This window comes from Erythrolamprus reginae, chromosome 5 (assembly GCF_031021105.1).
Source record: "Erythrolamprus reginae isolate rEryReg1 chromosome 5, rEryReg1.hap1, whole genome shotgun sequence".
NCBI lineage: Eukaryota > Metazoa > Chordata > Lepidosauria > Squamata > Dipsadidae > Erythrolamprus > Erythrolamprus reginae.
The window spans coordinates 88931423-88954376 of record NC_091954.1 but is presented as its reverse complement, the minus strand read 5'-3'; the positions used below and the strand labels follow the sequence as shown (position 1 = coordinate 88954376).

Below are 22954 nucleotides of genomic sequence, written 5' to 3'. Positions count from 1 at the left end.
ACCGGAAAAGACAGGGAGAAGTCTCGGTGGGGCCTCTCTAGGAATCTCCTGGGAGGAAACAGGGCCGGAAAAGGTGGGGAGAAGCTTCCCTGGGGTCTCTCTAGGAATCTCCTGGGAGAAAACAGGGCCTCCACGATCCCTGTGGTTTCTCCAATCGCACGCATTATTTGCTTTTACATTGATTCCTGTAGGAAAAATTGCTTCTTCTTACAAACTTTTCTACTTAAGAACCTGGTCATGGAACGATTAAGTTCGTAAGTAGAGATACCACTGTACTTATGAATGGGGTAGAAACTATGACAAATAAGAGAGGCAGAAGACAGAAAATGACTTTCAATGCCATCATATCAGGAGAATGCCTCAAGATTTGGCAGCATATCTATCAACCCTTCCATCCCTTGATCCAAAAAGTATTTAGCCTTTGGAGCTCAGCAATCCGGAGGCGCCAACTTGGGGAAAACTGCATTATTAGCTCTCTCCAGGGGTAGAAGTAATCTGAGATTTCCCAAGATATTAACTTCCAACTTTTTGTACAGCACTGATGATACGGTATTTATTTATTTTGATTGATTTTGTCCAATACACAATGAGGGTTTTAGTGGGTATACACACAGTAAAATACATGGTGAAGGTTATAGAGGAGATACTCATAGTAAAATATATCTAAGAAAGAATAGAAGAGAAGATATAGGAATAAAACATATCAATGAAAGAATAGAAGAAGAGATATAGGAATAGAAGAAAGGTATAGGAGATATAAGAGAGCAATAGGCCAGGGAACGGAAGGCACTCAAGTGATTTCTGGAATTGCTCAATCCCTTTTTCGAAATAAACACACAGATTAGTTACTGTGTCTTCTAAAGCCACTCCCTGTATGTAAACCTACGCGAAACTTCAGAGGCAAATCACCAAACAGCTGCATATCTGATGATTATTTTTTCCATTCGATTCCGATACAAGTTTGGAGAAAAGTTCGAGGCAATCCAACAAGCAACAAAGGGGCGCGGGGGGAGGGCACCGATTTTCTATCCCTTTTTATTGAGGCGCACGCCTAAACTCTCCACAGAGGGCCCTTTAAAAAAATACAAAATAAAAGGTCATGTCATCACAAGCCTTCGCCGCATCACAAAAGACGCCACAACGGGTTGCGACTGTGTGTTTCAAGCTTCTGCTTGTTTGGGGGGAGGGGAGGGGGAATAGGCGTGAAGAACCCACTCGCGTCTGTTTGAGGTGGAACTCCCAGCCACTCCAAACCGGGCTCGATTTCAAGGCTCGCCCCTCCAAGGCGCTGCGGAAAAGAGGCTGCGACAAAAAGCTTCGTGGGAACCGTACATGGTCCACACCAGTGTTTCCCAACCTTGGCAAATTGAAGATATTTGGACTTCAACCCCCAGAATTCCCCAGCCAGCGAATGCTGCTTGGGGAATTCTGGGAGTTGAAGTCCAGATCTCTTCAAGTTGCCAAGGTTGGGAAACACTGGTCCACAGGACCAAGCCGCCTAAAAAACCCGCAAAAAATGAAGACGGGACAGAAAAGCGAAAACAAGCCAAACTTTATTTTTTTTGGGGGGGGGGGGAGTAGTGAAGAGTTGGAGAAAACAGCCCCCCCCCTCTCGGGCGCTCTTTTTCAATCGTGCACAAGCCGAACCGTGCATAAGCAGAAGCCCCTTGCCGTTTGCAAAGGCCAGCAAAGGAATAACAGGGATCAACGGGGGTGGGCGGGGGGGGGAGAGCAATCAAATCACGGCCGGGAAGGCAATATATTCCCCGCCTCTCCCCGTACGCTCAATCTCCGGAAAGAAGTCGAGACGCGCCCGCCACCCCGAAGCCCTGAAGGCGGGAAGGGAAACCCCTTACCGAAAACGGGAGTCTCTCAGACCAGATGAAGGACCGCAACGCAGCTCAGCCAGAAGCCATAACCGAGCCCTCCCCTCGGCCCGTCAGCGAGCCAGCCCGAGAGCTGCGGAAATCCCACCTCCGTTCCGCGTAATTAGGCCCGCAGCACCGAGAGGGTGGCGCGGATTGGCTTCCTCTGCCCGTCACTCACAAACTGGACGGTGTTTGCGCACGGCTTGCCCGCACGTGACGGCTGCCGGGGAGGAGGCGGGGCTTGGAGGGAAGCGCCCGCCTCCCGAGGGATGCAGGAATGGCAAGGGCAGAAAGGAAGGTGAGGATGGAAAGGAAAGATGGGCAGGCGGTGAGGGTTAATTGAGGGTGTCTCGGAATGTGTTGTTTCCTCTGTGTCAGAATTTAATTCTGGAACGCAACGATAATGAACGTGATTTTTTTTTTACTATTGAAGGCAATCATTGGGCTAAAGCATAGAGCTACGTGCAGTTTAATCCCAATTTACTGAGTAAAATATAATTGGTAGAATTCGTGCAACGTGTTAAACTATAAACTAAAGTTGACAAGCAAGATTAATGAGTGTGCTGGCTGTGCTTACAGAGCATACACACCTAGGATTGAATCATATTTTATTGGGTTCAGGGTTCTCTTAATATACTGTACTTAACTATAAACAAAGCAAAGAGGCTGGTTTTGGAAAACATAACAAGTCAGCAGAGGATCAGTTCACACATTAGGTTAAGACAGTGTTTCCCAACCTCTGTAACTTGAAGATATCTGGACTTCAACTCCCAGAATTCCCCAGCCAGCAGGGGATTCTGGGAGTTGAAGTCCAAATATCTTCAAGTTGCCAAGGTTGGGAAACACTGGGTTAAGACATACTTGATTTTTATTAAAAAAATAAAATGACATTAAATCATTGAGCAACAACTCATTTATTAAACTAATCTGCATTCAAACATTAAAAATTCTCTGTAATAGATTAGGAACTGAATGAGTTTGTATTGCACTAAATCATAGCAAAAAGTTCTGCATATAGCATCATATACTTCCAGCCATTATGCTGTATAATTGCATAATATAATGTTCAGTATTAGTAAACATCTTAAGAATTTTAACAGGATGCCTTACAGAACATACAGGGATTATTATTTTCATCTTCAATATTAACTATTTCCCCTCCCAGCATATCAAAGATAGAGTCTTGTTTTGATATGAGAAAGAATGGTATGTAATGGATTATAGCCATTTTAAAGAAAGTAAGCCTAGTCAAAAGAAGGATTTTACAAATAAGAAATAAATATTGAAGATGTTCTTTCCAAATCTCATACTTTCCATTGAACAATTCCTTAATTTTGTCAGAAACTGGAAATTGAAGTTTGGAGAGCATCAGGTCAGGGCATTGGAGATAATGAAGTTCATTTAGGGGGGGGAGGTCAATATTATGCAATGTTGGCATAAAATAGTCATTATTTTGTGAATTGTTAATTTTCTATTAAATTAGGAGTTCTCTAAATAACATTGGTCGTCTGTGAAATTATTTATATACAGAATTTAATTCAGTTCTGTGACATGCTTTTAATGCAAATACTTCAATCACATAATTGTCAAAACAACAACACAATCAAAATGCACACGTGCTAAAGCCATTACAAATTTTAAACCATCCTGATATTCCTGTTAGGAAATATAATAACAATCTCTTAAGGAGTGATTGCTAGTCTCAGCCATTAAAGGCGTTGCTTACCTTTTACAATTTGGGGCTCAGGTCCCATAGGAAACAATATTGTTCAAAACATGCATATGTTAATGTCAATTAGACTGAATGTCTATGGAAATTCTCAGTCATCCAGGCCATGGTTATCCCAAAGGTGTTTTTTCAATAGGCAACTGGACTTTCTGATTTTTCTTTGAAGACCTTTCAATTCCAAAAAATATTCTTAAATGAGAAGCAAAATGTCTTTACACCCCCACCCCCACCCCCAGAAAATCCAGTTGCCTTTTGAAAAAGAACCTTTGGGTCAATTAGATTGACTTAAATGTATTTAATTTCACAGAAGGCAAGCAAACTAATTTATTTCCTATTATGAGATATAACACAACCACTTGTTCAACTTACGGTAAATCTGCCCTGTAAAAGGAAGTAATCTACCATATGTTTTCTTACTTCTGTTAGCTGTCAACTAGCTTTTTGGAAAAAGAAATGGCTGTTGAAAATAAATATTTTTTGTAAAGTAGTATCCAAAGAAATATTGGACCGCCTACAAATTCTTTTCTATCTTAATGTTCAAGTTGCAATATTTTTGCACCGTAATAATTGGTGTCAGCAGATCATGACAGCCACATGCTGGCTTATACACAAAGCTAGAACAAGGAGTCTTTTTATAAATAAACTGGAGTTGCAAAAAGTGAAATTTAATTTTTTTTTTAATATTGCAGCTTTTTGCTTGAATCATTTTTTCTAGCTAGTAAAAGATTGAAGCGGGAAATGCACAAAAATTAGCATTGCAAGACGTTCTATTTATTTATTTATTTTATTTATTTATTTAGTCCAATACATTGAAGAGAACAGATATGTAGTAATATAAGTAAAGAAAAGAATAGAAGAAAAGATATGAAAGTATAGGTGAACATATTTGAAAGGAAGAAAAGATAAATGAGATAAGGAGAGACAATTGGACAGGGGACGGAAGGCACACTGGTGCACTTACGCACGCCCCTTACTGACCTCTAAGGAACCTGGAGAGGTCAATCGTGGATAGTCTAAGGGAAAAATGTTGGGGGTTAGGGGTTGACACTACTGAGTCAGGTAATGAGTTCCACGCTTCAACAACTCGGTTGCTGAAATCATATTTTTTACAGTCAAGTTTGGAGCGGTTAATATTAAGTGTGAATCTGTTGCGTGCTCTTGTGTTGTTGCGATTGAAGCTGAAGTAGTCATTGACAGGTAGAACGTTGCAGCATATGATCTTGTGGGCAATACTTAGATCGTGTTTTAGGAGGCGGCGTTCTAAGCTTTCAAGATCTAGGATTGATAGTCTGCTTTCGTAGGGTATTCTGTTTCAAGTGGAGGAGTGAATGGCTCTTCTGGTGAAGTATCTTTGGACATTTTCAAGGGTGTTGATGTCCGAGATGTGGTATGGGTTCTCTTTCAGCAACTAGTGGGTGCAAATCTTAGTGTTGCTTTGGCACCTTGTGCAGGCAAATCAAAGATCAAAGGGCTAATTCTACCAACACACATTTCAGTATTTAAAGCCTTACATTTAAGACTGCAGATAATATAATTAAAGTGGGGGAGGGGTAAAAATAACCAAAAAAAAGTTTGTTTTTAACTTAGATTTTTTCTGTTCGTGTTTCTAAAATCCTTCCCTAAAATATGAAAGAACAGTAAAGTCTCACATATGCTCAGGTAGGTATCTGCAGACAGAGTAATAATTGTGGGTGCTATTTGAGGAAGACCTGACCTAAATACTGAAAAACTATTTGAAGAGCAACAAGGATGGTTAAAAAAAAACCTGAAAATTTTAAAACTCTTCATTATTTAGTTCTTTGTCTGTACTAATATAACTTTAAAAAAATATAAATTTTGACATTAGGAAAAAAATGCTTTCAATCATTGTCAATTCCTTAAAATATTCCTAATCTAATGAACAGGTGAAAGAACATTTTTAATTGATATGTGGCAAATTCATTAAAAATAAATAACATTATTGATTTTGCTTGAATTCTTATAAGTGATCAAACTGGGATAATAATAATCCTAAAAGGATCAGGATGTAAGTGGAAAAAAATGTAGTTCATACATATTTTATACTAAATAATAATAATTTTTTAACTGCATCTTCAGTCCACTTCTTTGGATAGATAATAGTCAACAACATCAACAGCAAAAAGAATGAGAGAAATCCTGTTATCGGGGTTACAAATTAAAAACAAATCAGGATATATTAAGAAATTGGAGTTAAGGGAGAACTTCCCTTTTCAAACACAGGGACAGCTAGACTTACTTCCAGAGTATAGGGATAGAAAGACAAGGGCAGTTTTGCTTTCAGCTTTTTTAGAGGCAGGATCAATGGCAGACAGTAACTGGTACTTCCAAGTGCACGGCTCCAGTAGGAAAATCCCGGATAAGTGCGCAGCTACATGCCCTCGACTCACCCCTGTGCAAGATTTGGCTTCTGCGTGTGCACAGCCAGCCAAATCTCTCGCGAGGATGCGCAAGAGAGCAAGATTTTGGCTATTTTCGCTGATTTTTTTGCTTCTGCGCAGGTGCAGAAGCAAAAATATCAGCGAAAATAGCCAAAATCTCGCTCTCACGTGCATCCTCATGAGAGATTTGGCTTGCTGCACATGCGCAGAAGCTAAATCTCGCACCGGTGGGCACGCGCATGACCAATGGGCACACGTGCGCACGCAACAGCCTCCAAGGGAGCTCCGGTAGAAGGTAAGAAGAGCAGCCCTTCACTGGGCAAGATGTATATGAAATCAAAAGGTCAGAAAATATTCTATAAAGTTATACCATGCAATAGTACTTACAGAACAATAATAACAGTTCTAGCGATAAATGGAACCATGAATCAAAATGGTTTCATTCTCAATGTTTCACTTCAATATTTCTCCAGAAAACTCCCAATTCTTGTTATTGGTTTGTTTGGGGGTTGTTTTTTTTACACAGCAAAGGGAAAACAGTTGTGCTTCCCTTTTTGTTTCATTGAGAGAAGTCAAAACTATTGTACTTCTGCTTTTATTATCAACTAGATATGGGGTCAGCAACCCGTGACTCTGGAGTAGCATGTGGCTCTTTCATCCCTTTGCTGCGGCCCTCTATCACTCAAAATGTTCGGAAACTTCAGATCGTGCAGAATGCAGCTGCGAGAGCAATCATGGGCTTTCCCAAATATGCCCATGTTACACCAACACTCCACAGTCTGCATTGGTTGCCGATCAGTTTCCGGTCACAATTCAAAGTGTTGGTTATGACCTATAAAGCCCTTCATGGCACCAGACCAGATTACCTCAGGGACCGCCTTCTGCTGCACGAATCCCAGCGACCAGTTAGGTCCCACAGAGTTGATCTTCTCCGGGTCCCGTCAACTAAGCAATGTCGCCTGGCGGGACCCAGGGGAAGAGCCTTCTCTGTGGCGGCCCCTGCCCTCTTGAACCAACTCCCCCCAGAGATTAGAACTGCCCCCACCCTCCTTGCCTTTCGTAAACAACTTAAAACCCACCTCTGCCACCAGGCATGGGGGAATTGAGATCCTCTTTCCCCCTAGGCCTTTACAATTCTATGCATGGTATGTATGTATGTATGTTTGGTTTTTATATTAATGGATTTTTAATCATTTCTAATACCAAATTACTATTGTACACTGTTTTATTGTCGCTGTTAGCCGCCCCAAGTCTCCGGAGAGGGGCGGCATACAAATCAAACAAACAAACAAATAAATAAATAAATAAATAAAATATGAATCACAACCACCAATGCATCATACCCGCTGGCACACAATTTATTGACCTTTTCGATCCCTGGTACGCCAATCATGGATAAATCCAAGAAAACAAACATTTCAGAAGAAAACAAACATTTAATTCGACATATGCTAATTCTGTGGCTGCTTAGGAAATAGTCAAGCAAGGGAAAGGTTTTGTGGCTCCTGGTGTTTTCTTTTCTGTGGGAAATAGGTCCAAATGGCTCTTTGAGTGTTTAAGGTTGCCGACCTCATTCTGTTCGCGGGCTTTTAGATTGGCCCAACCGGCTCAAAATCACTCTTTAAGCTTTGAATTACACTTTCTATTAGCAAAAGCAACAGTAAAAGCAGGAATCAATCTTTTAAAAGTTCAGGGAGTGTTTTTCTCTGTTGCGAAGTTATCAGATAAGCTGCCGAGAAAGGCGGCAGAATCGGAGCTTCCGGCATTCCAGACAAACTGAGTTATAGTATATAATAAATCAGCTCACCACATTTTTGCCAGGCATGCAGCTTCTACAAAGGGGTTTTCGCAAAGCAAGAATCAGGTTTTTAGGAGGCTTTTTCTAAGTCCCAGATCTAACACAGCGTCCATGAAAGCAATTTTCCCAAGATCCTTTGCTTTCATACCTGCTGGGAGTGGCCAACAAACCTCAACAAACAAGCTTCAAATTACTTTCTTTTACCATTCTGTTGTCTTCTCAGTAACCTCCGGTATCCAGCATCTAAGAGTGGGTCATCCATTCTAATGTCTTCTTCACCCTCCGCTGGGACCATTCCCCCATTGGTATATAAGCTCCCTCTGGTGCTTCCTCGGGTTCAACTAGGTCACTTTCTCACTCACTTTCACTGCTTCAGCCGGCAAATAATCCCTTTAATAAATTGCTCTTCAGTAAAAAAAATAAAATTGAAAATTGCTGTATTCTGATTTCCCTTCAATAAAAAGGATTGAAAACTATTGTGGTCTAGTTTAGGTGTTGTTGTGAGCGCTCTTGACCACCTCTGGTAACATCAGATTCTGAGAAGGATGAGCCAGGCCCGTCTGGATACTGATGGGGTTGCCGGCTGATGCAGTGAGAGTCCAGCTTGACTCCGTAAATAAATTCAATCTCAGAAAAGGAAAAATACTAGAGTGGTGAAAATATTTGCTTTTTCAATTATTCACTGATAAAAATAAATATAAAATTAATGTAGAAAATGAGATATTAATTAGATTATCAAATGTACCTGGAAAGATGTTTGGCAAAAATCTGATTGAAAGAATGTAAAAGAGAGCAAGAGGCAACATTTAGAAAGCGTTTTATGCTAGACATTGATGTGTAAACCATGTTTATGCTTTTTAGTAAGTCATTGAGTAATATATGAATGCAAATAGTAATATATGAATGCTATATTTTCTGCTCCAGAATAAGCTTGTATTATGAAATGTTTTGTGTGAATATAATGTTGAAGGCTGATTATTGAGTTCTTCAGGAGTTAACAATTTGTGTTTGAAGTAAAGCATGATATGAATGATTTAGCATTGAGAAACTGATACCTTGTGGGTTGCTAACATGTTTATTGATATATACTGCTCAAAAAAATAAAGGGAACACTCAAATAACACATCCTAGATCTGAATGAATGAAATATTCTCATTGAATACTTTTGTTCTGTACAAAGTTGAATGTGGACAACAGCATGTGAAATTGATTGTCAATCAGTGTTGTTTCCTAAGTGGACAGTTTGATTTCACAGAAGTTTGATTTACTTGGAGTTATATTGTGTTGTTTAAGTGTTTCCTTTATTTTTTTGAGTAGTGTATATTCTGTCGCTTTCTCACCTGATAACCAGGGAGGTTCCAAATCTCTTGGCCTTTCAGAAAGTGGTGAAACTTGGGATCCTCCCTGTTCTGTCAGGGTCACTCCGGCAGCCAATACCAACCCAAAAATAGAAGCCAGACACACCGGTAAAAGGCAAAGGCAGTTTATAAAATTCAAGAAAAACACAGGTAACAGAAAATGTCCTTACAAACAGGAAAACGCTGTATCTTCAAATGTATCCACGAAGGCAAAAGTCCATGCAGCAATACAGGATTCTTGCTGCCAAGACGAGGCTGTAGATAGCAGACCTACACCTCCCACAGGTCTTCCAAACTGCTGGGCCACAAGCCAGGAACAGAGACGTCGAGAACAAAGCAGGACACCGTAACTCCAACTGATAACACTCCACATGGCTTCAAGGGCTTGCCTGCCTTTTAAACCCTGCTAAGGAGGACCACACCCAAGCCCAGCTGTTCCTAATTCAGTGCTGATAATACTTCTTTAATTGCTCCTTTCTCTGATCTGACCGTCTCTGTCGCATGTCAATGACGGCTTGTGCTTCATCACCTAATGACTCCAAGCTACTGGCTGGGGAGAGCCCCCCCCCCCCCGGGCTCTCATGCTGTTCTCTTTCATCCCATTCCTGACTTTCCTCTCCCCCGTCCGACTGTTCAGCCCCCTCCTCTTCACTGTCATCCTCCTCCGGGCATGGAGCCAGCAGAGACACAGCCGGTCCCTGAGCAGCCTCAGGCTGAACCACAACACTCCCCCAGAATCTTTTCCTTCCTTATACTGTACACAGGAAAAGATTTCCCTTTCCTAAAGGAAATGATAGAATACAATACTATAAAATAGTTATACATTTCTTTTTCCCATGGCTATCATCTTGCTTATATGATCCTGAAAATCTCAAGCTGTTGGCAGATCCTGTTGGTTTCCAAACTAAGCTGGCAAGGCTAGTCACATTAACAGGTTTACAAAGTTGCTATGGTAACATGAGTACAAAGCTTAGATTTCTTTACAGAAATTTGAAGATTATTATGAACGATTGAGTAAACATATACTAATTTAAGTCAAGAGACTGTATTTTGACTGTAAATAAATGTCATTGAGCAAATATTGCTGCAGGGTTGGCTGGGAGAAGCAGGCATATACATGCTGAAATCTTGTTCATGCTTGCCTTGGTCAATACCTGCTTTGAAAGTTTAATTAGGTTGGTAAAGCAAACTTTTTTTCTTTTCAACTCAGCCTGTGATCAAATCTTCTTGCTGTTTTCAGATTCCATGAGCTGGTTGTTTTCAGAGCATTTCCCAGGCTATTTTTTGCTTTTAAAGGAGAATATGCAAGTTTAGACTGAATACTTACAAAATTAGAATTTTTTTTCACTTCTATTGTGGTAAGACGAAGCCTATTAAAGTCATTTGAAGAATGTAAATACCGGTAACATCTTTCAAAATGAGGATATTTGTCGCTTTTGAAGGGCTCTATGAGTCTTTCGACATTTCACCAGAGAATACTGTGCAAGACGTAAAACTGATGATAAAGGTAAGAAGTTGATCTTTATCAAATTGCTTTTTTAAAAAAAGAATTTTTGACTCTCTCTCCCTGTGAAAAATTGAAATCAGTAATAAAATTCAATGCCAAAATGAAGAAATACTGTATCTCTTTTACGGCTTTTTGTGAAACAAGGAACTGTTGTTACTATGCTTCTTGTTTAATAGAATAGAATAGAATAGAATTTTTATTGGCCAAGTGTGATTGGACACACAAGGAATTTGTCTTGGTGCATATGCTCTCAACGTACATAAAATAAAATATACATTTGTCAAGAATCATGTGGTACAACACTTAATGATTGTCATAGGGGTCAAATAAGCAATGAAGAAGCAATATTAATAAAAATCACATTAAGTTGCAATCACTAAGTCAATGTTTCCCAACCTTGGCAACTTGAAGATATCTGGACTTCAATTCCCAGAATTCCCCAGCCAGCATTCGCTGGCTGGGGAATTCTGGGAGTTGAAGTCCAAATATCTTCAAATTGCCAAGGTTGGGAAACACTGCACTAAGTTATATGAAACTAGAATTATCTTATGACTTCTTTCTCCCTTTTGAATAGTTACTTTCTAGAAAACCAGTCTGCAAATCATTTAAAATCTCTCTTTTTATACATGCATTATAGGGGAGAGAGGTTAGTTTATTTTGTTTGAATGTGAGAGGTTTAACAAAGAAAAAAAATCTAAATAACTAGTAACACTAGCTACATGACTCATATTTACACAAAATTCATCGGAGTTGAAATACATTGGATTGGAATATAAAGAGTCATGTGTTTATGATGTAGGCCTATTTCCTTTAATTGCAGAAAACAAACCTGGTAGAGAAAACATGCAGAACTTGACTTTTGGGATTTTTTGTTCAACTCCTTAATAATAGCTCTGCTCAGAGTCATGTGAGAAAGTAGGCTTAGAATGAAACAGTCAGCAGCATTTTGAGCAATTGCTCAACTGCTTTTCTTACAGAAATACACTGAGTGGTGGTGGTTGTTTTTTCCCCCCTATATGTTTTTCTCTGCAGCCCCAATCTTGATTTGGCCTGATTTCAAACTCTTTTTTTTTTCAGATTCTCCCCTGCAAACTTTGTCATGTTCTATTTGGTTTTTGCAACATTACCTTGGGGCCATTGAAAGTGATATCTTGCCCTGCCTGATGAACAAATGTTGGTTGTATGATGTATGAATCTGGTTGTCTAATTTTTAACTGTGGGTTTTTAGAATGAAGTTTTATTCGATTTCTAAAATATTGTAAGGCACCCTAAGTCTCAAGAGAAGGGTGGCATAGAAATCGAACAAACAAACAAACATATACCTTGCTGATAAACATACAAACAGATGAACAAAGTCCTGAGTATCTTGACACAGTCCCTTTCCAACTTTCTGTTGGGTGGAAAAGAATAGAAAAGTAAAGCATCATTCATTTTCATAATTTACTATGCCACCCTTATACCCATAACTATATGATAATGAATTAATATAGCAAATAGCTACACACAAAAGAGTATGAACACTGTGCATTCTTTTTAACATTTATTCTAAATGATACCCTATTCAATTCAAGGAGATTCCCAAAGGAGATATAAGGGATGGCTTTCCTGATCTTGAAGATAATGCCACAAGGACTTAATCTTGAAGTATAAAATGCACACACACAAACAGGATATTTTAACTGCTGTGCTGTGAATTGCAGATTTTTATTTGTTTGTTAAGGACTCTTTTCTTCTTTCCAATAAAACTATTTATCACACCACGAAGGATCAATTGTAGCTACATGGTAGAATGTAGAGAAGCCTAACTGTGGGCATAGGATTGCAACTAAAACAACTCAGTCCTATGTAACTTTACTTATAGAGTAGTAGAATCCATTGAGTTAGAAAACAACAACATAGATTTAAAAACAATGCATATTAAAAAAATTCAAACCATTAATACTACCAGAACAGAGCCTGGTGTTAAGATGCTCCAAATGGAAACAACAGAGTACAGGATCTGGTACTGCATCTTCCACTGCAAGTACAATGGGACCATTCACCAGTGCAAGAGCAGAAATCATTTGTTGTTACTGATTCAAAATCTTAGCTAAATATTATTTAGTCCAAAACAGCGGTGAAATCCAGCAGGTTCTGACAGGTTCTGGAGAACCAGTAGTGGAAATTTTGAGTATTTTGGAGAAACGGCAAACACTACCTATGGCTGGCTGCAGAGTGGGGTAGGAATGGAGATTTTGCAATATCCTTCCCCTGGAGTCAGATGGGAATGGAGATTTTGCAGTATCGTTCTCTTGTCACACCCACCAAGCCCTGCCCACGATGTCATACGCACAAAACCGATAGTAAAAAAAAATGGATTTCACCACTGGTCCTAGGATATTATTCAAAGAATTTTGAAGACAAAGCAGAACTGGTAAGTATGTGGGGTTCTTGACAGCCATTGTAAACTGCCTGGTGAGTTTATCTTGCAGAAGATGCTAAGATGCCTATTGCAACATTTGTTTGTTTGTTTGTTTGTTTGTTTGTTTGATTGATTGATTTTTTATGCCGCCCTTCTCCTTAGACTCAGGGCGGCTTACAACATGTTAGCAATAGCACTTTTTAAGAGAGCCAGCATATTGCCCCCACAATCCAGGTCCTCATTTTACCCACCTCGGAAGGATGGAAGGCTGAGTCAACCTTGAGCCGGTGATGAGATTTGAACCGCTGACCTACAGATCTACAGTCAGCTTCATTGGCCTGCAGTACCGCACTCTACCTGCTGCGCCACCCCGGCTCAATACATCCCTACTTGCCCCATATTATTTATCAAAGGGCATGTAAAAGGACAATCAAGCACTGGAATAAGTGTGCCATAGAGCTGATATTAAAAATTCCTCCCTCATCGGGTGATTTTAAGCCAAACTCCTTGGAGAGGGACGGCATACAAATTCAATTAATAAATAAATAAACGGAGAGGTTCTTGATGCTCTCTGAGCTTGCTTGTTTTCTTGCAGAAGGTTCGTTACTCAAACTAGGCAATACAGTATCATCAGTGCTAGTAAGAGATGCAAGAGTAATGGTAAACTATTACGGGCTGTTCTAAGAGGAGCAGGTATTGAAATAATGTTAAATCTGAATCAGATTTATAGCACTTTTAAAAACAAGACTAGGGAACTCTCTGACTGCTGAGCTACAACTCTTGGTATCTTTAAGAAATTAGAAACAAAATCTGTGCATGCTGTGCATTATTATTATGTGCCTTTGCTCAAGGTACGCGTTCTTCTCATTCAAGCTTCTTAAAAGTAAACCAGTCTCTTTCCCTATGTAGACTCAATATTGACACTTGCCAGTCATTCTATGCGAGAGTTGCTTTTCACGTTGCTCTGCTTAAATTGTGATTCATCTCATGGTGGACTATGACATGTTTATATTAGTTATGGACATAGGAAAGTGCCTTACACCAAAATAAATCATTGATTTATATAGCTTAGTATTTGTATTAGCTTTCTTCAAATTCTTGCTCTCGGAATACATTGGACTTTAACTTCTATGTGAGATGTTGTATGAGATAATGGGAATTGAGGTCTAGTGCAGTAGAGTGTGACAGATCGAGGGAAACTGGTTCACACTCACTGATAGTTGTTTTACATAATTCAAAAAAGGGTTCTCCAACTCTGCATTTACATGCCAGGGAATCGGACTAAATATTTAATTTGTTTGTTTGTTTTATTTAATGGACTTTTATGACGCCCCTCTCCGAGGACTTGGGGCGGCTTCCAACATATAAAAGTATAAAATACAAAAACAAATTCAGATTCAAAGTCCAATATTAATAAATTTTAAAACCCAATTACAGTAGTACCTCTAGATACGAGTTTAATTCGTTCCAGAACCGAGCTCGTATGTCGATCAACTCGCATCTCGAACGAATGCCTTTAGACTTTGTTTTTCCCTGCTGAGATAACCAGAAGCAAGGATTCTTGCGCCACCTAGTGGAAGCTCGGCTTGTATCCCGAATTTGAGCTCGGGTGTCGAACAGAAATTTCGCTCCCGTCGTGGCTCGTAACTTGGAATACTCGCATGTGGAGCAGCTCGTATCTAGAGGTACTACTGTACTAATCTAAAAAAACCATTTAAAAATGATACACTCACAAATAGGCCTGTTATTGAGTTTCAATCCTTCCTCATAGTTCCTACAATGATAACTTAGATATTTAGCTTGAACTTTTAGTGTTTTATGTGTTTTTGTGTTTTTAAAACAATCTGTTTTCGTCTATTAAGGATTATTTTCATGTTCCGCTTTCTGAAGACAAACAAGGCAGGAGATACTTGGAGCTGATACATGCAGGAGCGGTGCTAAAGGACAACTGGGTGCTTGCTGATGTAGGCATTACACTTTCTTCCTCAATTAAATGTGTCATCAAGGTACGATTTTAAAAGAAGAAAAAGGCTGCCCAATATAGAAATTGTCTTTCTACATTATAGAACTTGTGCTAGTGTCACTTAAGGGTAATGAGAAGATTCTGATCTTCAAATGTAATATACTAATCTTCAAATAATTACTGTATCGTACAGTAATGCATAAAGACCGGGAGAATCCTTAGTCTTACTCTGATTGCAATAAACTTATAAATGTTTTAAGAAGTTCTTGCAAACAAACAATTATACGTTTTGTGTGTTTTAGTATGCTATGTATTCTAAAATCTGATGTTCATCAGTTCTTCTCCATGAGCACCTGTGGCATATAGGCACTCTTATGCCTAATAAGAGGGATTGAGAATGGTGAATGGATGTGTATACAGTGTTCCCTCGATTTTCGCGGGGGATGCGTTCCGAGACCGCCCGCGAAAGTCGAATTTCCACGAAGTAGAGATGCGGAAGTAAATACACTATTTTTTGGCTATGAACAGTATCACAAGCCTTCCCTTAGCACTTTAAAGCCCTAAATTGCAATTTCCCATTCCCTTAGCAACCATTTAGATTATTACTCACCCTGTTTATTTATTAAAGTTTATTAAAAAAATATTTATTAAAGGCAAACAAAAGTTTGGCAATGACATATGACGTCATCGGGCGGGAAAAACTGTGGTATAGGGGAAAAAATGCAAAGTATTTTTTAATTAATATTTTTGAAAAACCTTGGTATAGCCGTTTTGCAAAGTTCGAACCCGCGAAAATCAAGGGACCACTGTATTCTGTATGATTTATTTCTGTATATTTTCATTCTGAGAAGCATATTAGTGATTCTTCTCATTCTGGAGATAGAAATTAAGCCAGAATAAACGAATGTTAAAGTTATCCAAAGATAACTTTACCAGTACAATTACCAGTACTGATCTTAGGAGGGTGTAATTTTAAACCTAATTCTCAGAGCTTATACAGCATTTTTCAAGCCTAAGGCTGCATTTGTTCCTTGAATAGAATAAGGATTTACCTCACAAGATGGGTAGAGTCAGAAGGGGGAAAAAAGACAATCTAATTTATTTTAATTACAATTAATAACAAATTGTTACCTCATGTAACAAATTGTAATGTAAACCTTAAGTACCTTAGCTATATATGTGAGGGAGATTACTTGCACATACTGTTAAAATTGTCTTTCTCAAACCAATGTCCACCCAATATTGGACATTCTGACTAGGAATTTTAATTTTGAAGTTGAACAATTGTAAAAATGTATTGTTGCAGTTCAACAAAACTGAAGGGAACGAAATTATTGAAGATATGTCATATACATTATGTTTCTTTTTCATTAATGTCATTTTCTTCATCAGGAAGAAGACAAGCCAGTTTTCTATGTATATAATCCAGTCACTCATCAAAGATTGCCCATAATGGGAAGGATTTCTCTTCTTTCATCAAAGATTTCAGAGCTGAAAACTTTAGTGACCTTGAAATGTGGTTTTCCAAGTAGCATTTATTGTCTCAGGACTCCAGAGGGCAGAGAAATGTTTGACTGCAATACTCCCAACGATTATCAGTTAGATATAGGTATAAGACTGTTTGCATATTATATCTGTTTTAGTTGATAAGTATACAACCTTCAAACAAGTTTGGTGACTCAAAATTGTAGTCCAGATTTCTTTATCTGAGACGGTTTATGAGGCTGAGTGAATCTAAAGTTATTTTTGAGTAGACATATGCAGAACTATATTATAAGAAATATTTACACTGTTACTGAGAGAAAATGAAATAAGGTTTTCATATTTGGCAGTGACATTTTACTATCTCTTCAGTTCTCAAATCCTAATACTGGCACATTGTTGACGATTTTAAAATGTTAGAACATAAGCAACTGGTAATAAGCAAATGAAATGTAACATTTTGAAGAACGTTTATAGTTAGATAATTTAGCTATTCTTTTCAATTAATGTTGATTCAATTTTACATTGTGTCCATATTACTATGTAAATAGGTCCTTTTCTCAATCTAAACTTCTCTTTTCCTGTTCATGTGATTTTAAGCTTCTCTGCTAATATAGATATTAAAATCTAGAGTGCTGTGTCCTGGGATTTGCATGTTAGCTAAGCTGTTGGCACTCAGGTCCGCACTATTGAGGCAAAGTGCTCAAATCTGATTGGTTCTCTCCCTGCCAGGCGCTCTATTTAAACTGGGGTCTCCCGGCAGGCGTTTGCTGGAGTTGCTCACTGTAATCAATAAAGAGATGACGTCACTCAACCTGCCTCCTGCCTCTTCAGTATAGGGACATAACATAGAGAATGAGTGGTACCTTCTAACCAACAAAGATAGAAACAGAAATAAATAACAATGTTTTACTATTAACAGGCACAACTCTTCGTTTGGATGTTTGGAATGGATGGAGAGAATTCTTGACCAGCTGTATCCTAGGAAACAAATCCAAGATCCAGTACTATCTGTCAAAGGAAGAACCAGTATTCAGGTATGAAAAGTCAACATACACTTTCCAAAATCCAGTTTTATTTTAGATTAGAATGTGTTGTGGTTAGCTCTGGCCCAGCTCCTTCCCCAAGGAATGTGCAGGTGGATGTGGGGGGGAAATCCACATGCCACAGGCCTGTTTTGCTCCCGATGGAATCTGCCGACAAAGCCTCCTCTGACCAAGGAAGCGTGAGTGACGGAAGAAGGGAGTTTGGCAGACAGCCCAGGAGGAGATCAATCATCTGTATCATCCCTGGATTCTGAACAAGAATTAATGACACATCCACACATGTGTAGAGTGATGCATAGGAGACAACAACTGAAGGATTATTACAAGAGAAAATGAGGCCACCTGTGGTTGGGTGGGGCTGCTGTAATTAGTGCTACAGATAAAAGTGCAGCTGGGTGTTTTAGCCTCATGGCAGTTTATCTGATTCATTGTTTCGTCAAGATCGTGGTTTTTGCTGTTCAGGATTTTGTGTGTGGACTCTCTGGACTTTAGAATTGGACTCAATTTCCCAGTTATTGGGTGAGCAGTTGGATTGCATTTAACCTGTGCCTTGTGTGTACCAGAAAATCCCTTTGACATTTAAAAAGGGAGCTGTTTCTGTTTTTCTGTTTATAAAAACTTTTGGGTTTTCCTTTTATCGTGTGGTGTGTGTCTCCCTGGACTAATTACCCTGTAATTACGGGCGGTTGAAACACGCCGGCAGAACAAGAGTGTTTGCTCCAAGGTGGCCATTAAGTGGTGAGAAATGAAGGACAGAGAGAATAGGCAGAAAGAAGATGAAAGTTAAAATCAAGAAGGTCAAGTCTTCTATTGCAAGATAACACCTATTTTTGCCTTTGCTGCCTTGGCTTTGCAGACCATTTCAGAGTGCTGGTTGTTACTTATCAATCATAGTGCTGGGTTATATCAGGGACTGCAGAATGTAAATGCATAATGGATTCTGTAATGTAATTCTGATTACACTTGTGATTTTGGAAAAGCTATATTCTTTACATGGCTAATTATTTTTTTTGCACGCATTTTGTTTCAGATATCAAAGGAGAGTAGCTCTTTACCTGGCAGCCTTTTTTGGACACCTTCAGGTTTCAATCTGGCTCTTGAAAAAGGGTGTGAATCCCATTGAAGCCATTGGTGTGCATCCTTATCGTGAATGGTGTCAGGAAGATGACCATTCTGACAACATGAAATGCCCCGTTCATGCAGCTGCAGAAGCAGGCCAGCTTATGATACTGAAAGCGTTTGTTAATTTCAGTGCAGTATCCCTTGAATGCCAAAATTCTGCAGGGCAAACTCCATTGCAGCTATGTATCCGGCACAGACATAAAGATTGTGTATTGTATTTAGTCACCAAGTTGTGGTCGGTGGTTTCTTATCCGACATTCTCTCTGCCCATAAAAATCTATATTAAGTTAAAACTGTGGCTTCTTAAATCTCAAAATAACCTCTATTCGGTCAAGAAGTACAACCCTGCTGCAGTCTTCAAAACACGAGTTGGGGATGTTGTCTTTGTGAATGGTTTCACAAAACCAGAAATGACCTCTAGAGGTTTTTGCTCAGCTATGATCAAACATGCCAGCAGCAAAGGCTGCACACTGCCAGATTTAAATAATCGGATTCAACATGAGCAATCTCGGTACCATTTTACCAAATCTGATATGTACCTCCAAGAGAAAATTGTTAGATTACCTCCAGTGGCAGGTGCAAAGAAGAGAGATAGCAAACATAGACACTGGCAAAAAAGAAAGTCTAGAAAGAAGAATACACGGCTTAATGAAGAATATATGGACCAAAATATGTGTTTAGCAAGAGTTCCTCTACCTTCTAATTCTCTCCTCAAGCCAGCTTATTATTATTCCATACCTAACGTAGAGTTTCTCTTAAATACTTCCCTGGAGTCATTTTCGGAATACTGTGGAAGAACTCCAAGAGAGAATGCAATCTACTGCTTAGCCATAGCCAGGTATGTGTCGGTATTTATATAGATATAAATAATTTGAAAAGCAGCATCAGATTTTTTTTTCTTACGGGAGACCTTATTCTTCTATTGGCAATCTTAAAGAGGTGCCTCAATCCTAAAATTGAGCTTGAAAAATTGTGGCAAAAAATAGCAATTTGTTTCCATAATTGACAATGTGATTTCACGGTGCCAGGGAGCATCAGCCTGAACGCTAAGAGACTTGTATGTAGGCTACAGCCTATCCAAACTTGAGCCTTTTTTGGTGTGACAGGAGGAACAGCAGAATGTATTTTTCTTTCCTTCCCCCCTCCCTCCTCTTTTTTTGTCTGTCTTCCTTCCTACCATCTTTCTTTCTTTTTTCTTTCCTTCTTCCCTCCTTTTCCTCCCTCCTTTCTTCTTACCACCTTTCTGTCTGTCTTTCTTTTTTTCCTTTTCCTTTTGTTCTTCCCTCCTTCCTTTCTTTTTCTGTCTGTCTTCCTGCCTGCCATCTTTCTTTCTTTCTGTTTGTCTTCCTTCCTTACGACCATGGTAGGAAGAAAGGAAGACAGAAAGAGAAGGAAGGAAGGAAGGAAGGAAGGAAGGAAGGAAGGAGTATGTATGTGTTGTTTGGTTTTTAAAATGATAGGATTTTTATATGCTTCTTTTTAATATTAGATTTGTTTTGCTATAATATTGTTTTTTATTATTATTGTGAGCCGCCCCGAGTCTTCGGAAACAGGCGGCATACAAATCTATTAAATTATTATTATTATTATTATTAAGAAAGATAAAAAGAAAAATGGTATTTAGGAAGAAAGACAGACAGAAAGAAAGAAAAAGAAAGAAAGAAGGGGGAAGGGAGAGAAGGAAGAAAGAAAGAAAGAAAGAAAGAAAGAAACTTATGACCAAAATTGAGCCTAACATTTTGGTTGCTAAGCAAGACTGTTGTTAAGTGAGTTCCATCACATTTTACAAGTTGCCCACGCCTATCCAGTTTCCTGACCACCAAGCCATGCCCGCTTGAGGAGGTTGGGGTGGGGCAGTGAGGATGAATTTGTAGCACCAAGGGGATGATGGACAAAAAAGTTTGGGAACCACTGATGTAGATGTTAAAAAGAAGTGAGGAGGGTTTCATACTTAATCATCAGGTATTATTGCCAATTATAATTATCATTTGGAGGAGCTGCTGAAAATATAAAGATTCTGATGAATAGATACTGCCATCAAGTGGCAACACTAAATTCAGGAAACTATAATTAGAAAAGAGTGGGAGTCTAGGTCAAGCTGATTTTAGCTGATTTGCAGAATCATGAAATATATTTTTAAAAAATTATTAAATAAAACGAAAGTGTGGATTGTTGTCTCCTGCAAAAATGTTTCTTTGATCCACTTAATTAGACAACATCTCTGTCAAATTTCCAACATTCTCTATTGGGAGAAGCTTCTGAAAAAAGATAGGGAATCAAATACAGTATGGATTAGTTTACTGTTTGATGCAGTATGTCAAATTTAAAAATACTTTAATTTAGCAGCCAATCTTTTAAATTTCATTTCATGAGACCTATATTAAAGGGGTACGATATTCAGCAATTAAAGACACTGATCTTGTTAGCTGGAAAGCTGACAGCCTTGGTATGTGACAGGATGAGCTCTTGTTACTGGACCCAACTCCTGCCCCCCTAGCAGTTTGAAAATATGCAAATGTGAGTAGGTAAATAGGTACCACTTCGGTGAGACAGTAACCTTTACATTTATATACTGTTTATTTATCAAAATCTCTGCAAATACAATAGCCAACTGTATCATTTAAACACATGCATAGATAACATATCACAGAGTAGACTTCTCCCAGGAACTTGTCTTTATTTTTAGGGTATGTTTTCTATTAATAAAGTGTACTAGGAGTCCAGACTCAACATTGTCACTTTGTAAATGATGGAATAAATGGTGTACTTGCTTTTGTGTGTATGTATAATTAATTGATACCTTATATGTGGCCGCAAAAGTAACAAATGTCTATATCTTTTATTGCAGTGAATTTAAAGAGAAGCGTTGGCTGCAACAATTGGACATTGCAAGAACCTTAGCTAGAAAAAGTATATGTAAACCTACATACTAATTAGTCTCAGATGAAATAGACTGTGTCAGTGATGGCAAACCTCTTTTGGTACACATGCCAAAAGGATGTGTGTGGCTGTGCTAACACGTGTGTGTGTGCCCACACCCCTTGCCTCTTCCCCATACATGCGCCTGCTGCACTGCTCCTGCGCATGCGCACAGACCTTACTGAACCCAGGTACATGAAAAATGCCCAACCAGGTAAACCGGAAGTTCGGGAAAATGCACTTCTGGTTTGCCATTGTGCTGTTTTTTTACACTCTGGAGGGTTCAGGGAAGCAGAGTGCAAAAAACAGCACAGCGCACAAACCAGAAGTTCAGAAAACGCACTTCCACTTTGCCCATTGTGCCTCCAAGGCTTCAAGGAAGCTTCCCTGAATCATCCAGAGGGCAAAACAACCTTTTCCAAGACCAAAAATCAGCTGACACAGGACAAAGTCTCACATGCCCTCCGATATGGCTACACGTGCCAGCAGCACACGTACCATAGGTTTGCCATTATGGGACTATATAATAGATAGACTAACCATGAATCCTGGCAAGCAAGTTTGCATTGGGCTATCTTCCTATATATTCTGAGAATCCTGGAATCTTCCTCTTTCCACTCCTTCCAATGCTGTTGAAATGCAATACAGTACACATTCCAAAAGGATTAATAATAACAAATGGTTTATATAAAATATGAAATACTAATACATATTTTTTGAACATTTTGGAGGACTCTTATTGGGGAGTAGGCAATAAGCAAACTAATTTTTCTGAAATAATGGGATTGAAATGTAATGGATTGGAGACCTTGAAAAAGATTGTGGTGGAAAAAGAAGTTGGTATTCAGAAGAATCCTCTGAATATTAAAAATTATATATTATGTGGATGAAAATATTTTGCATCTAAAAAAGTACTATCGTTGGAGGACTGGATTCTCTTGTCCTAATTTGAAAGTCAGATATAATTGATTCTAATTTATAAAACATTTTTGATGCTTTTGAAATGTATTTCTGCTAGTTCTTAGAATTCATATGTGCCTATTTATTAAATCATTGACATGTCTTAATTTATAGTTATAGGGGTGAGGCGAGATAAGCTGGAATATTATTGCCACAAAGACTGCTATTTCTGTGACCTCTAACAGGAAAGAAAGGAAAGGAAAGAGAAAAAGGGAAATCTAATAAATGAGGGCTGGAGGTTCACTTATTCAGTTTCCAAGATTTTGTATCTTATCTGTTTTTGGTTGCCATGAATGAAGTTCTGCAATGTGTGATTTGCTTTCATGATCATGCATTGTTATTTAAGGGTTTAATATGATGAGTGTGCTATAACAGGAGGAATGCAGATCTGGCGGAACAACC

The 22954-nt window shown here is 38.8% G+C and overlaps 2 protein-coding genes across 9 annotated transcripts in view; one reads left to right on the top strand and one right to left on the bottom strand.

The window, feature by feature from the left end:
* The window catches only part of RNF13 (ring finger protein 13), a 65822-nt gene extending 63783 nt beyond the window's left edge, over nucleotides 1–2039 (bottom strand). Inside the window, exon 1 of one of the 2 annotated variants that reach the window (XM_070753423.1) lies at nucleotides 1857–2039. The gene's annotated coding sequence lies outside the window, so the exon portion shown is untranslated. The remainder of the gene's footprint in view (nucleotides 1–1856) is intronic. The other variant, XM_070753424.1, reaches the window with a different exon arrangement.
* On the top strand, nucleotides 1885–22808 carry ANKUB1 (ankyrin repeat and ubiquitin domain containing 1). Of its 7 annotated transcripts, none has more exons than XM_070753418.1 (7): nucleotides 1885–2166; nucleotides 10393–10659; nucleotides 14923–15024; nucleotides 16416–16632; nucleotides 17428–17542; nucleotides 18582–19511; nucleotides 21522–22808. In XM_070753418.1, exons 2-7 carry the CDS (start codon nucleotides 10570–10572, stop codon nucleotides 21604–21606), a joined length of 1539 nt encoding a protein of 512 aa, XP_070609519.1. In that variant the 5' UTR covers nucleotides 1885–2166; nucleotides 10393–10569; the 3' UTR covers nucleotides 21607–22808. The 7 variants fall into 7 exon arrangements, with proteins under 7 accessions (XP_070609519.1, XP_070609522.1, XP_070609517.1 ...); XM_070753416.1 differs by having other exon boundaries at nucleotides 2073–2166; nucleotides 14923–15066; XM_070753421.1 differs by lacking the exon at nucleotides 10393–10659 and having other exon boundaries at nucleotides 2015–2166; nucleotides 14923–15066.
* The last annotated feature ends 146 nt before the right edge of the window (nucleotides 22809–22954 follow it).

What these genes read in the sequence shown, in the direction of transcription:
- ANKUB1 (XM_070753416.1), top strand. Translation starts at nt 10,570, where the DNA reads ATGAGGATATTTGTCGCTTTTGAAGGGCTCTATGAGTCTTTCGACATT. An exon ending in AAGGAAGAACCAGTATTCAG is followed by an intron (nt 17,543 to 18,581) that starts GTATGAAAAGTC and finishes ATTTTGTTTCAG; the next exon opens with ATATCAAAGGAGAGTAGCTC. An exon ending in TACTGCTTAGCCATAGCCAG is followed by an intron (nt 19,512 to 21,521) that starts GTATGTGTCGGT and finishes CTTTTATTGCAG; the next exon opens with TGAATTTAAAGAGAAGCGTT.